Source organism: Loxodonta africana, chromosome 4, assembly GCF_030014295.1.
Source record: "Loxodonta africana isolate mLoxAfr1 chromosome 4, mLoxAfr1.hap2, whole genome shotgun sequence".
NCBI classification, from domain to species: domain Eukaryota; kingdom Metazoa; phylum Chordata; class Mammalia; order Proboscidea; family Elephantidae; genus Loxodonta; species Loxodonta africana.
Genome location: NC_087345.1, coordinates 36356150 through 36371891, shown reverse-complemented (window position 1 = coordinate 36371891; position 15742 = coordinate 36356150). Strand labels below are relative to the sequence as shown.

The 15742-nt window shown below is 36.1% G+C and overlaps 1 protein-coding gene across 2 annotated transcripts in view; it reads left to right on the top strand.

Annotated features, from left to right (window-relative positions):
• The window catches only part of METAP2 (methionyl aminopeptidase 2), a 28336-nt gene extending 13903 nt beyond the window's left edge, over positions 1–14433 (top strand). For both annotated transcript variants that reach the window (XM_064283712.1, XM_064283713.1), the window contains exons 5-11: positions 6886–7047; positions 7518–7699; positions 8957–9051; positions 9326–9422; positions 12299–12402; positions 12942–13057; positions 13738–14433. In XM_064283712.1, coding sequence (XP_064139782.1) covers positions 6886–7047; positions 7518–7699; positions 8957–9051; positions 9326–9422; positions 12299–12402; positions 12942–13057; positions 13738–13990 — 1009 coding nt within the window. In that variant the 3' untranslated portion in view covers positions 13991–14433. The remainder of the gene's footprint in view (positions 1–6885; positions 7048–7517; positions 7700–8956; positions 9052–9325; positions 9423–12298; positions 12403–12941; positions 13058–13737) is intronic.
• Positions 14434–15742: the final 1309 nt, after the last annotated feature.

The following is a 15742-nucleotide window of genomic DNA, read 5'->3' as shown; positions in this document are numbered from 1 at the left end:
TGACAGAAGTATTTTTTGGTGACTTGCCTTAATTGAGACTTTTCAAAGGAGCCAATTTAGTTTTCACAGAAACAAATTCTTGTTATGTAATGAGTAATTACAGTTCAGAATTATTGTAACAAGTACAAATGGCTTAAACAGGTCTGGGAACAAATTCACCTGATTCTTAGAAGTGTTCTTAAAGGATACATTTCATGTGGTGAGCAGGAGCTTGCTCAGAGAGAATATACAGAGTGGTTATGAGATTGGAAGCCAGGACCAAACTATCTGCATTTCAGTCCCAGCTCTAACACTTAACAGCTTTGTGACTTGAGCAAGTAACTTACCATGTCTGTGCTTTCATTCCCTCTTGCATAAAAAGGGCATTTCATCAGATTGTTGTGAGAAAAAATAATTACATATATTAAGCACTTACAAGAGTGACAGACACATTGTAAGCATTCTAGCTACTTCTATGATAATAATTATTGTTATTCAGAATAGTAGCCTGTCACGCATTAATATTTAGAATACTGTGAGCATTGATCAGTATGTTTTAGAGAGTAACTCAAGAGCATTGGTTAATCCAGTGGTCGCAATAGTTGGTCAAGAAAGCTTCTACTGTAGTGTTTGTTATTTTATAGGCCTGTAAAGACATCATTGTTTTTCTTTAAACATAGAAAAGAACGTAATGTTATGTTTTCAACTCTTTTCCCACCCAGTTGTGAATACTCTTAGGATATAAGTTTCTGGTATTTTAGGACATGGGCTTCTTTGCATTTGAATTCATCAATCACTGTCCCTGCCTTAAAGCATTTATTTTTAAAATGTCACAGACACATGTAATTTTAATTCATGAAGTCCCATAGTACATATAATGTAATCACATTTTTAAGTATAATCTTTTAAAATCTTTTTTTTTTTTTTTTTTTCTCTTTTTGGCTTGTTTCCTCTTCCTTTTCTTTGTTCCAGACCCATATTAACCGCCGAGCAGGTAGCCTTCTGTAATTTTTTATGCTCATATATGTGGACATACAGGCCTGTGTTTACAATAAAGAGAATATTTTGGTTATTATTTTACAAAAATGAAATCGTAGGCACACTTTCCTCTACCTTGATTGGTGTTACCTTTTGCAAGTCCCTCCAGGTTGACCAGAATAGCTCTAATATTCCTTCGAATGGCTTTATAATACTCCATGGTGTGAATGTACCATACTTTGCTCGACCATTCTCTAATTGGTGGGCATTCATTTTGTCTCCAATATTTTTTGCTACTGTAAAGCATTCTGCAATAAACATCTTTCTTTATACATATGTATCCTCTTATACCGGCAGTTTTATGTAATAGTTTCTAGGTGTGGGATCCCTGAATCAAAGAATATATCAGTACATTTCCCAGACTGCCAGTGAGTTTGAATATCTTTTGATTGTTGGCTTTGTGTATGGTACCTTTTGCTCATCCAGAAGTTTTTCTAATTATTCATTCTGCTCCACTGATGTATTTGCCCATCCCTGTGCTGGCACTGTTTTGATTTGATGTCAGAAGTATTCTTATAATTTGGTAAGGCAAATCATTTTCCCCCTTCAAACACACTCAACCGTAGTTCTTTTTTTTATACTTTCCTTGGCTGTTTTCAGTCATAGTCACACACACACAGAAATGCCCTTGTGGAATTCTGATTGGAATTGCATTATGTTTATTAGTTTTTGAAAATTAATAATTCTGTCACATTCTCTTATTATCCAGTGTCAAGGTATATTTTTCCAGGTAGGTCCTGTCTCTTGTTAAAGTTATTCTTAAGTGTTTTATGAGTTTTGTTAGTGATGTGAATGAGATATTTTAATTCCTGTTTCCATTTCTGGATGCTAATTGGTAGAGGGGAGGAAAGCCATTGATTTTCTATACTTTTTGACAGGCAGTTAATATTTTCAAGATAGATTTACACTGCAAAAGAGTTTTATAGTACCTTTTTAAATTTGCTTCATGGCAGTAAAGAAACCCACAGTATTTCTAATGCCTGAATAATGTACTCTGTATATACCATAATTTATTTGCCCAATTCTCTTTTATTTTACATATAGTTTCTTTCTAGTTACTACTACGAACAGTGCTGGCAGATAAATATCCTTACATTGTTTCCTACTCTTTATAATAAGAATTTTCAAACACAGAAAGGGTTGAACGAATATTATAATGAACTCATTGCATAGATTGACTAGTTCTTAACATTTTGCCGTGTTTGCTTTATCTCTGTATATGTATGTCTTGTTCTTGTTGTTGAGTTTCTGATTTTGCTGGGCCATTTAAAAATAACTCTCAGACATCTTGACTCTTCACCTCTAAAAGCTTCAAGCATCTCCCCAAAGTGACATTCTTCAAATTATCATTTCTAATTAACAGTAATTTGCAACTATCATGTAAATACCTAGTTCATATTTAGATTTTTTCCAGTTGTATTCAGAGCATCTTTTTAGCCGTTTCCTCTACCCACTTTTGCACAAAAGCAGGATGTGATCATGGAGCCCTGGTGGCACAGTGGTTAAATGCTCTGGTTGCTAACCAAAAGATTGACGGTTAGAACCCACCAGCCAGCCACTCCACGAGAGAAAGATGTGGCAATCTGCTTCTGTAAAGATGTACAGCTTTGGAAACCCTATGGGGCAGTTCTGCTCTATCCTATACAAAAAAAAAGGAACAGGAAACCGGTTGCCCTCAAGTTGATTCTGACTCATAGCGACCCTATGGGACAGAGTAGAACTGCCCCAGTTGGTTTCCAAGGAGCACCTGGTGAATTTGAACTGCCAACCTTTTGGTTAGCAGCTGTAGCTCTTAACCACTATGACACCAGGGTTTCCCACTCTGTCCTGTAGGGTTGCTGTAAGTCGCAATTGATGGCAACGCCTTTGGATTTTTGGGTTAATCAAGGTTCGTGTGTTGCGTATGGTTAGGGTCCCAGCTGCTTCTCTTTCCCACCATCGCATTGACTTTTTGAAGAGGCTGGGCCAGTTCTAGAAAGTTTCACATTCCGGGAATTATTCAGTTGTTTCCTTGAGGTGTCATTAAACTTTTTCCTCTATACATGTATTTTGTGTACAGTGAAATTAGGTATAACAGCTTGATGGGATTTAGATTAAAATTTTTTGATAAGAGTTATACCATAAGTAATGTTGTGTACTCCATTATCATATTCCATTGCATCAGATGCTGTATCAGTTTGTCCTACCATTAATTTTACTGAGTTTGATCACTTGGTTAATGTGACTGCCAGCTCTTTCCTTTTTAAAGGTACTGTTTTCTTTTTGCATTTCCAAGTAACCTGTGGGGGTACTTTAATACCATTGACCTATCCTTCAACAGCCTTTCACCTAATTGTTTTAATAGCCATTGGTGATTCTAGCTTTATCATTTATTTCATTGGGGACTATAAAATGATTAATTTCTAATTCATTCCTTCCACGTTCGTTAGCTGACATTCTTCTATAAGAAGAGTTTTCTCTCATCAACGGGGGGACAACTATAGTTTCTTCTTAAAGGCAGGATCAGTGCTTTATTTTTTCTCTTTAAGCACCAGTTTTCGGAGGAAGGAGTCGTCATGTTTGCATGCATTTAAAATTATTTTTGTGTTATAGGCAATGCATTTTTTTTAATAGTTTTTGTAAATATGGCATATAAAAAACAAAAAAAACAAACCCACTGCTGTCGAGTCAATTCTGACTCATAGTGAAGCGACCCTATAGGATATAAAAAAAATAGTGCTCTAAAAATCCTTATGAAAGCTGACTGCCACATCTTTCTCCTGGGGAGCGTCTGGTGGGTTCAAACCCCTGAAGTTTTGGTCAGCAGCCAAGCACTTAACTACTGCACCACAAGTGCTCGTTTGCTTTAAAAATACAAATGTAATTAGCTTTTAATTTATTCATGCAGTGGATTCAGAAGTACTTATGGCTATCTGAAATTAATAATCAGAGACCTTTGTATTTTTTTGTTTTACTTATTTATTTTTCTTCTGGTGAAAATGGTGAAATATTGAAGACTCAGTACATCTCAAAGAGGTGTGAGGAATTTACATACCCTCTAAACTCCGTAGAAAGATTGTCTTTCAAGCAATAGTTTTGATAGTTGTTTATAGACATGTTGTTTGCCATGGAATTGATTCCAACTCCTGGCGACCATGTGTACAGAGTAAAACTGTGCTTCATAGCGTTTTCAAGGCAGTGACCTTTCAGAAGCAAATCGCCAGGCCTGTCTTCCAAGGTGCCTCTGAGTGGGTTTGAACTGCCAGCGTTTTGGCTAGTAGTTGAGTGCTTAATTGTTTGCACCACCCAGGGAATCCTTTACAGACATAGTAATATATTTAAAAAGCATTTCTGCTCTGCCTTGGTCCATTTGATTAATTGCCTTTTGGAATAATTGTTATGAGCTGAGAATGGTTATGTTTTTTGTCATATTTAATTAACTTCTGTATTTTTATTGAATAGACTGAATATCAAAAGATCAAATGGAGGAAAAAGGAGAGGCTCCTTCATAATGTAATTTGTTTTCGTCCTCCATTTGGGCCTGAAAATGTAATTATAGACCCTGCCAGTAGGTTTCTCAAGTATCGCTAATGATTTTTCAATTTGAACTACACTTTTAGCAAAAAAAATTTCTTCAGTGCAGCTTCTGATTGTTGCAGATCATTTTGTAATCTTTTGAAGAATCCACTGCTTCTAGGAGTCAGCCATGCAGTCTTTAGAAATGCAAGACCTTCATGTGAAATTGGTTGATTTTAATATTGAAAATCTTTATTGTATCATGTTCTAAAGTGTAATAAAACAGCATTTGAGATTTCATTACACTCACAATTTTAACCTGTAACAAGTGAATTTAAAGAATCTCAGGGCTAGATATGATAGGAGCAGGAACAGGAGTTGATTAAGACCCTAGATGTATGGTTTCTATGGCAAGGTCATAGGAAGTTCTTGGTGGACATAGTCTTTTCTTCTTATCATTCTGGACTAAGTATTTGCTGGTGGTTTTGTTTTCACAAAACCATTGGCTTTTGAGGCAGGTGCTTCAGCCTTTACTACTAAGTGCAGCTGTAACATATGTGCTAGAATTGTGGCCTAAGAGGTGAAGAATTGTGTTTTGTTTAAACATTGATTCAGGACTATAACCCTTATGCCTGAAAGTGGTTTATAGTTAGAACATTCAGGTTTTTAGTTCTAAGGAAAGATTTCTGGACTAGTGGGAAGGAAAGGGTTGGAGTTAAAACTAGGTTAGAAGACTTTGGCAACTTTTTATCTAACTTGCCTGCCCCAGTATGAGTGAATAACCTTAAGTGTATTGCAATTGAAAAATACTGAGCCACCTTACTTTTTAGAGGATCTTAACCCTATTGCTTTCTAGTCTGAGGATCTAGGAGGCAGACCAAGTGTTCCTTTGAGCACTTTAGTTAGAAGTTGGCTCTGAGTTTTCACTATGTCTATAAAAGTATTTCATATACATTTGAATACTTCTGGAGTTTAAAACTGACTTTAAATTGATGGTGCTGTGATATTTCGATCATCAGATAACATCAGTAAATACAAAATACATTTCCAAAACGAAAACAAGCCAGAGAAGCCTCTGTGATGCTTAAGTACCCCTTTGCCACAAAGTTCTCATAAGATAGCCCTTTTGGGACTTATAGCAAATTAGGGGTGCTAGATGTTGGCACACAGTAACAACAGCAGTAGGGAGGAATTATGTACTTGAAAAATGACACAGCAAAACTCAAAGCATTTTGGGGTGTTAACTTAGGGACCTTTAGTTTATAGCAGAGTTGGGTTAAAAAAATTTTTTTTTAATATTGCAAAACATAGTGAATATTTTACTATGTCGAGAATGTTTTAGGCCTTGAAGATTACTCATTTCTGCTGCTGTAGCATGAAAGTAGCTGTGGACGAATGGGTATTGCTATGTTCTAATAAAACTTTGTTTACAAAATAGGCACCAGGCCAGATTTGGCCATACTTTGCCAATCCTGGTTTAGAGGCAAGTAGGAGTAACTCTTTGGAGGCATCATTTTTACAGTTCAGTGTAATGTTGTTAAACGTCAGTGATTCAGTGATTATGAATTCTGTGTTCAGTCTTTTTAAGAATGTTTGAAAGTTGTAACAAATTTTAGAAAGATTTTTATTCTAAAACAATGTTTTTGAAAATGTACTACTTTAAAGGTCATTAGTGGAACACCTCCTTCTCAGATGCTGAGTACAAAAATTTGTTACCCCTGGATATATATATATATATGTATATACAGACACATTTTTTAATTTAATGAGTCATATCTTTCAATGAAGATAACTTCTAATAAATAAATAAATAGATAAGATAGAGGTATAGATACACACACACAATTAGAAAAATCCTGCAAAAGCACACATGGTATTATCTGTCTTGAGAAAGACATGCGTAGGTAGCCACGTCAGGTCTTTGAATTTGTATTTGCTCTATTAGCAAAGTTAAATGCTAATTTTTGGTGTGTTCCCCTGAAGCCTCTTAACTAAATATTACCCTGAGTAGAAGGATGATGTTTTTTTCACCTGCTTTACTTTCTAGAACTTTTCTGATTTTTCTGGTTCTCTCGTTCCTTCCTATTTTATGTTGGCAGCATATTAGTCCCTTTGCCTATAAATGAAAACTCCCTCGAGGATTTTATTTCCCCCAAAAGTCTTATGAAAGGTATAATTCAGTTTGTGTTGAGTGCAAGTATGCAGCTACTTGTAGTTCAGAAACTTGGTTGACATTTAATCAAAGAAACTGAAAATGTAACTTATTTTTTCTAAATGTCTTAAATTACCTAGTATATTTTTATCTCCCTTAGCTTTTATGCTTGTTTTGCTGTTTCTTAAATGGACTAATACTGTGTTATGTCTACTCTAAAGGAGAACAGCTGCTTGGAGAATTACAAGTGAAGAAAAGAAAGCATTAGATCAAGCTAGTGAAGAGATTTGGAATGATTTTCGAGAAGCTGCAGAAGCACATCGACAAGTTAGAAAATATGTTATGAGCTGGATCAAGCCTGGGATGACAATGATAGAAATCTGGTAAAATGATTGTCTTTGTAAGAACATGATTTTCAGACAACTTTTTTAGTTCTTTGAAATGCTTGGCGTTCATTACCACTTTGCAAAAACTTTATTTCAAATAAATATTCTAGAAATCTCTTTTAAATTCTTATAGTAATATAGATGTAAGAAGGAAACCATAATAGCAACATAAACTTGTACCTCAGCCACCATATTTTGTACACATGTATACTCATGCACACATGCAAATACACACATTAGACTGATGCTTATTTTCTGTCTGGAAATCTGTTCTTTTGCTATCTAAAATTATTCAGATTAAGAAATTAAAATTTTGCAGTAACTTGAATAAGACAGAAAACATTTATAGGACAGTGTGAAAAAAACCAATACAAGTAATTATTTAATAAGCTTTCTGAATTTGAGCTATGAGGGATATAAAGGTAAGAATGTAAATGTAAACAAATTCCCTTTTCTTTTTTTCTTAGTGAAAAGTTGGAAGACTGTTCACGCAAGCTAATAAAAGAGAATGGCTTAAATGCAGGTTTGGCATTTCCTACTGGGTGTTCGCTCAATAACTGTGCAGCCCATTATACTCCCAATGCTGGTGACACTACAGTATTACAGTACGATGACATCTGTAAGATAGACTTTGGAACACATATAAGTGGTGAGTCCTTGGAAATAACTCCTACTCTGCTCTCCCCGTTCCCCAAAACTTGTCTCTGTTGAATGGAGCTGTAGATACTGAACTCCCAAATTTTGTTCTTACCTCAATACTTTATATTATAATAACTGTGTTGAGGCAGATTTAGTTTAAAGCAGTCCCATTAACTGGGGTAAGGTGAAAGCCACTGGATTATTGAGGCTTATTATACTTTGTATCAAGGCATGAAAAATGGACTTCTACATTTCTTAATGATTCAGGTCTTTGTTTCAGACATTATTTATTGGAATAATAACAGCATACATTTATTTAGAACCTTTAAATAGTTTTTCTAAATTCTCCCCAAAACTCTGTGAGGTAAGTACCTTGTTATTCTCACTTCACAAGTGAGAAAGCAAATTTAGATAAAGTACTTAGCTAAGGTTATACTAAACTGGAGAAGCTAGTCAAGATTTGTGCTTGGGGTCATATAGCCCTGTACATTTTCTCTGCTCCACTGTCTTCGTTTCTGAGGGCTGCAGTAACAAAATATCACAAGCAAGTGACTTTAAAGAACATAAATTTATTTTCTCACAGTTTTGAAGTCTGGAAGCCCAAATCAGGTTGTCTACTGTGCTGTTTCCTTCTGAGGGCTTAGAGAGAGGGACTTTTCCATGCCTCTTCTAGCTTCTGGTTTGTGCTTGCAATCTTTGGTGTTCCGTTGCTACTTATAGATGTATCTTTACATGATGCCTTCCCTCATGTGTCACTTTCTGTGTTCTTCCCTTTTTTAAGACACCTCTCAGAAGAGATTAGGACCTATTCCAAAATGTGAACCTTAAACTGATAACATCTACAAAGAAAAATCTTTTTTCCCTAAGCAAGGTCACATTCACAGATACAGGGGTTAGGACTTCAACATATCTTGTGGGACACAATTCGATCCATAACACGTACCTTGCTGTTCCTTAGTTCCCTAATCTTTTCTTGCTTTGATTTTATTCTGTTTATCTTTCTCATGGTTGTGTGAGTACTGAATCGGTATTGCCTTGGAGTAGTATGTACTAATCCTGGAATTGTTCTTTTCATTCTAAAACCGTATATACTTTTTTGCCCTTTTGATTATGAATGCTCCCTGGGTATTTGGGGTACTGCCCTTATTTGAGTCCCTCATTTTATTTATTTTTTCTGTTAACTAGTAAGGTTAATAGAGTAAGTGCTATAAAGTAGTTTAAATTAACTAGCTGATAAGTAAACTTAAAGAGCAATTTTCTCTTTCAGGTAGGATTATTGACTGTGCTTTTACTGTCACTTTTAATCCCAAATATGATATGTTATTGAAAGCTGTAAAAGATGCCACTAACACTGGAATAAAGGTATGTGAACTATAAGCACCATTTTAAGCATTTACTTCATATTCTGTTTGAGGTCTTTGGGCTTAAGGTGATTAAAACCTGGTCCCCTGTTCTGAAAGTCTTAGGTGAGTAGGGGCACTGGGTGGACTGGGATACCAAGGGCTTTTATAGAGGAAGTTGTAATGTACAAAGCAGTTTTTCTAATTGTCCATTATTTTAAAATATTAGGAAGAAATTAAATTTCTGTAAAATTCTGCACTTTCAGATTACAAAGTATACATAATTCTGTTTTTAGTGTGCTGGAATTGATGTTCGTCTATGTGACGTTGGTGAGGCCATCCAAGAAGTTATGGAATCCTATGAAGTTGAAATAGATGGGAAGACATACCAAGGTATGTTGTTTAAAATTTTTATCTTATTTTGAAATGCATGGGAGTTGTTGTGCAGAACTAATTGTATAAATTGAGTGCTTTCTTTGGGTCAGCTGCTTTACCTTTATATCTTGAAGATACAAAGAAAGAAGATGGGATTTGACCTGCTCAGGGCATTCTAAGAGTACTGTGGTCACTAGTGAGGAGCTGTTGCCAAGCTTTTCTGTTAGCTGATAAATAAGACTCCGAGTGTGGCCAAAATGCGGACTAGGTTTTCTATGACTAACAAGATCAAGGCTCAGAAAGAAGCTAGAGGCTCTATCCAGTGATCACTTCCCAATTTTGGAGGGGAGGATGAGGAATTGTGCTCAGAATTCGAAGGCCAGTTAATTCCTTCTGTGTCCCTTCTTTAGTCCTCCTCAGTTCCTTTTTGCCTCCTAGTTTTTCCCAGCCTGCTGCCTTAGGGATATGGTCCCGGAGGCTCTGTGCTTGCTGGTGCTCTAGTCATCTCAGTTGGTATGTCCCTTCTTCAACTCCTGTGGTCTGTCTGACACCCCCATGGCCACCATCCTCCTTTCCAATCTATGCTCATTGCTCTGTTACCCCTGCTCTAATAACTTTTTAATAGAACATTTCATACATTTCCCATAACTAGATTCTGTCTCTCTTTTATAGTCTTCCTTGCCCTTGCTTGCTTCTTGCTCCCAATAAACTCATGTCATTCAGCATTCTCTGCATTCCTCTGAGATCTGACATTGCCTATCCTTGTTTTTGAAGTCCATTCTAGTCCTTGACCTTGACTCCTGGTACCACCCTAACCTCTGTTGGCATGCCAGGTGGCTTCAATATCTGTATGGGCAATCCAGTTATCACCTAGGCATCATCAGTTTCTAGACCACCTTGGCAGTTTTTGCCTCCGTAACAGTCCCTTCCTGTGTCCAAATACTGAAACTTACTACAATTTTCTTCTCTTAAACAACAGCCATTCTTTTTATTTCCAGCTCTTTCCTTTTCTTTACTTCTATTGTATCTATTATTTAATATCAAGACTTCAATTCTCTTGATACTTTTCATTTCCCCAATGTGCCACTCTCTCACAGCTTCATTACCCTTCTTCCTGCCTAGACCCTTTGGCAACAACATTAATTCTTCTCTCTCATCTGTATTTTTAGCTTCATTATCGCTTTGATTTTTAGGTACTCTTCTCTTACAGATCCCCAACCCAGTACAAACCAAAAATACTCCAAGGCTGCTCATATTTGAGTAAGAGGTATTGTGGGATGAAGAAAGCACACTTTGGGGTCAGGCAGGTCTGACTGAGCTTAGAGAAAGCGTATAACCAGTTCGGTTACAGCCGACTCAGCAAAACAGGAACAGACCTGAAGTTTTACCATTTGGATGATTCACCACGGTACCCAGGATGAGAAAAATGGCAGATCAAAGTCCTGGAATGAGAGAGTAAGAAGAGGGGTAGTGAGCCCTTTCAAGTTTTACCACTGTTGGGTTCCAGATTTTTCCATTGTCCTTAACAAACTCAGTGCCCCTTAAGCAGTGACTCCCCTTTTCCTTCTCTTTCCTGCCCCAGTAAGCACGGATAAACTTGTCTATTCTAGATATTTCATATAAATGGGAGTATACAATATTTGTTCTTTTGTACCTGCCTTATTTCACTCAGCATGTTTGCAAAGTTTATCTGTGTCGTGGCATGTACCAGAACGTCCTTTCTCAGCTGAGTAATATTCCATTGTTTGTATATACTGCATTTGTATATCTGTTGCTGGACATTTAGGTTTTTACCTTTTAGCAATTATGAGTAGTGCTGCAATGTCTTTTTTTTTTTTTTTTTGGTATTGTGAAATATAACTAACACTGAAAATGCACAAATCATAAAGATCCAACTTAACAGTCGTAAAAGCTATATAACCTCACCCTTCAAGACATAGAATATTCCCAGCATTCCAGAAAAGCCCACACACCGTATACCCTGTCCCAGTTTTGCACACTTTCTCTAGTGAGCCACTGACGAGACTGTTAAACGATTTGTATTTGCTTTTATGTCATTACTACCTAATTATACATCCCTAAACAGTAGCTTAATTGTGCTTAATTTTGAACTTTATATAAACAGGATTATACACTGTGTATCATTATCCTTCTTTTGCTCACGTTATCGTTAGGTTTTATTCCAGTTGTTGCATGCATGTATCCCTAGATTTTCATTTTTATTGTTGAATAGTGTTCCATTGTATGAATAAACCACAGTGTGTATTATCTCTACCATTGATTTCAAGACATTTGGTAATTTAGATTTTTTTAACATTTATATTGAAATGATGTAATAATAAAACAAGACTTCATAATTACCATTTAAACACAGCATCCTCATTTTCATATATATTTTTTTTTTTTTTACTGTGGTAAATGTACATGTAACAAAACATTTGTCATTTCAACAATCTTCACATGTACAGTACAGTGGCATTAACTGTGGTTGTCATGATCAGTCGTCAGCCTTATCCATTCCCAAATTTTTTTTTCACTCTTAATAGAAGGTCAGTGTCATATTCCCTTTTGGTCCATAGTCATACAAACACGTTTTTCATGTTTGTAATCATTATGCATATAATACTGTTTTATCTTGAAAATAACACCCTTTCATGACCCCCATTGTGTCCTCATCCCATAATTCTTTTTTCTCCATCCCCCTTCTAATTTTTAATCAATAATCTTTTTGTATTCTACTAGATTTCCAATTCATATTTAACTACCTTAAGGTTATCTAGTAGTGCCATATCTTATTTTTAAATAAATACTTGAACTCTGTTCCAAAAAGCCAAGCGTCTGTTTGTGCTTCTAGAGACCCCAAATAACTATTATTTTTCTATGTATTATAACAGTGAAACCAATCCGTAATCTAAATGGACATTCCATTGGGCCATACAGAATACATGCTGGGAAAACAGTGCCCATTGTGAAAGGAGGAGAGGCAACAAGGATGGAGGTATTATATATGAACACTTGTTCTTTTGTGAAAAGCATTTTGATTTTTTTTCCAAACTAAAGCTAGTGATCTGTCAGTTTAAAATATACAGTATGTTTAGCAAAATAAACTTGCCATCCCTATCCACCATGGCAGGGAGCTGGGCCATGTGAGTGTGCAAAGTGTATCTGGTCAGACCAGTGCTGGCTGAATCAACTGGAAGTTGTAGCTGTCAAAGGATTAATTATTCAACACTTGGTATTTATTGAGCATCTACTATGTACCAGTCTCTTTACTAGGCACTGGAGTCATAGCAGTGAACAAAACAAAGAAGCCCCAACCCGTGTAAAGCCTACTTCCTAATGGGGGTTGGGGGTAGGAGAGCACAGATAGACAAAAAAGTGCTAAGATGATAAAGCAGCGTGGATAAGGAATACCAGGGGATTTTTTCATGCTGCTGCTAACACAGGGTAGGGAATATTTCAGCCTGAAATTGAGATGGTAATTGTAATTAGTTTTACATTTTTTCTTCTCTCCCCTTGACCTTTGTATTTTTTAAGGAGGGAGAAGTGTATGCCATTGAAACCTTTGGTAGCACAGGAAAAGGTGTGGTTCATGATGATATGGAATGTTCCCATTACATGAAAAATTTTGATGTTGGACATGTGCCAATAAGGTGAGACTATTGATTTTGATATGACTATTAAGTTTCTTTTCCCAGCATTTAAAAAGTGAAAAACTTTCAAGGTGATACATTTCATAATGTACAGTTGTACCTCCTAACAGTAAGTCCTATTGGTTTCTGAAATACAGAAAATGGCCTCCTAAAACTTTCCACTGAGTTGGAGATAATACAGGCAAATAATTCTTTTCAGATCTAGTTTCTAGTAATAATTTCAGATGCTAACATTTCTAGCTTTTTCTTAATATTTTCCCATTGGTAAACTTTATGTTTTTGTTATTTACATTTATTTTTTTATGCTTTTGGGGAAGATAGTTAAGGATAGATTTGCACCTAATGCAATGCATTGAGCTTAATAGACAAAAAGGATATTCATTCCCACTGTACTCTCTAGATGAGTGTGTACTGGGAGTTTAACACACACACATATACAAACAGGAAACAATCATGGTAAGATGGCCTCCAGTTGGTCTCCTATTCAGCTGGCATCCATAATTAGGTACGGGACTATTTATACACTCTGCTTTTGATTGTTGAAAGAGGCAACAAAAGAGTTCTTTGGATCTTGATTATTCAGTGAAGACCCAGATAAGGTTTGAATTTTTTTTTAATGGGAAAATCTTTGAGTTGGTAACTTTGCAGCCAACTATTAATCTCGGAATTTCTCCTCCCAGGCTTCCAAGAACAAAACACTTGTTAAATGTCATCAACGAAAACTTTGGCACCCTTGCCTTCTGCCGCAGATGGCTGGATCGCTTGGGAGAAAGTAAATACTTGATGGCTCTGAAGAATCTGTGTGACTTGGGCATTGTAGATCCGTACCCACCATTGTGTGACATTAAAGGATCATATACAGCGCAATTTGAACATACCATACTCTTGCGTCCAACATGTAAAGAAGTTGTCAGCAGAGGAGATGATTATTAAACTTAGTTCAAAAGCCACCTCAACACCTTTATTTTCTAAGCTTTGTTGGAATACATTATACCAGATTTAATGTGCAACATATCGTCTGTTTTAACGGTGGACCTATGTAATACTTTTATCCATGTTTAAAAAGGAAAAAATTTGATCAAAGTCAAACCTTCTAATGTAATTAAGTTAACCAAGGAAAAAGCTTTCAGGACTTTCAGAAACGTTAACTGTTTTTTTCCGCCATCTGGGAAAATGCTATAAAGCTCAAATTAGTTAGGAATGAGTAACACATTTTGTTTGAACACTTAAGAGATGCTTTTCAGATATTTATATTACCATATTCCTACTTGGATGCTTTGAGTGACTACAACCAATTCTGCACCTATACCCTCTGGTATTGCTTTTTAACCTCCTGAAATCCATTTTCTAAAAAATAAAGACATTTTCAGATCTGAGAGCTACACTTCAATGTCTGTGGTTATAATTCTGGAGAGGAAATAGCTAAACTTAATGTAGGGAAATGTAGTACCTCTTGTCTGGATTGTAAACTGCTACACTGAAACTTTCTTCTGACATAGTGGCTAAAACAAAACCTACAAATGCGTAAAGTGAATCATTTTTTCTTCATTAATGAATATACAACGTTTAGGAATATTTTGATTTTGTTTTCTTTATAGGACCATGTTAGTCCTTGTCTGTTTTCCGCCCTACATTGAAAAGATCCACTAAGTGAGAACATGACTTAATGGGACTATTTTGCCAGCTTGAAACCTTGATTTACTAAAAAGGGAACGTTTAGATTTTTATCCGGTGGTAGTTTTTATTGGGAAATATATTCAGCATAGTCAAAAGACCAAAAAGGTATTTAAAGTTAATAGCAAAGAAAACCAGGGAAATGTTTCATGTTTGGATTCTTGTTCTAGTTAGCAAAGCTAAATTGAAGTTATTAGGCTTTTTCTTAAGTGAGCCACATTCTATAGCACTCTACCCTTGACTGGCTTGGATTCCTGACATCATGGGTGGTATTTCAGGAAGTGAGGTTACAATAACCTTTCTTCTAGCAGCTAAGTGCATAAGTAGGATGTAAGATGTGTAATTTCTTGTTGGAACTGAGCCCCGCTACCAATTTTTTAGAATTGCTTGAACTCTTACATGTGAACAATTTGTTGGGAGTGTTCCAATGCAGTTTAAAACTTGTCATGTACCAAGGTAAAGCCTTAATTTGTATGCTTTAGCACAAAGAGATTTTGCCTCTGGGATGCTATTTAGTTTGTATTTTGTTTAACGTCTTTTCTCATAAGAACAGAAACCTGACTTCTGTACCTAGGTCATTTATTACTTCAAAAAGCTGCTCTTTCAGCATTAGAGCTATATTATGAATGTTACCTTGTGGGATATACAATCTAGTTTTTAGCCATATGAGCCACGTTTATTATGGTGCTAATGTTCAATAGGTACCTCCCAATTATTTCTCCGCCCATCAGTTCATGCCTGGACATGTTACAGAGCTTGGGGCCTCCAGCTAGCTCCTGTGGGGTTTTGAGTCCAAGGGAGGTATAAAGTAACTATCTTGATCTCTAAGCCTGGGAATTTTAGAATTGATCCCTTTGAGTGAAGAATTTTGGTGCTTCATACTACCCTTTCAGCAGTAGTGATCTCACACCAACTGTGAGCTCAAGGTTCCCTTCCTAGGTAACTGTTGGGAGCATTAGCATCAACACATGCCCCTGGAATGGCTGGAAGGGATATGATCTTGTAAATAGG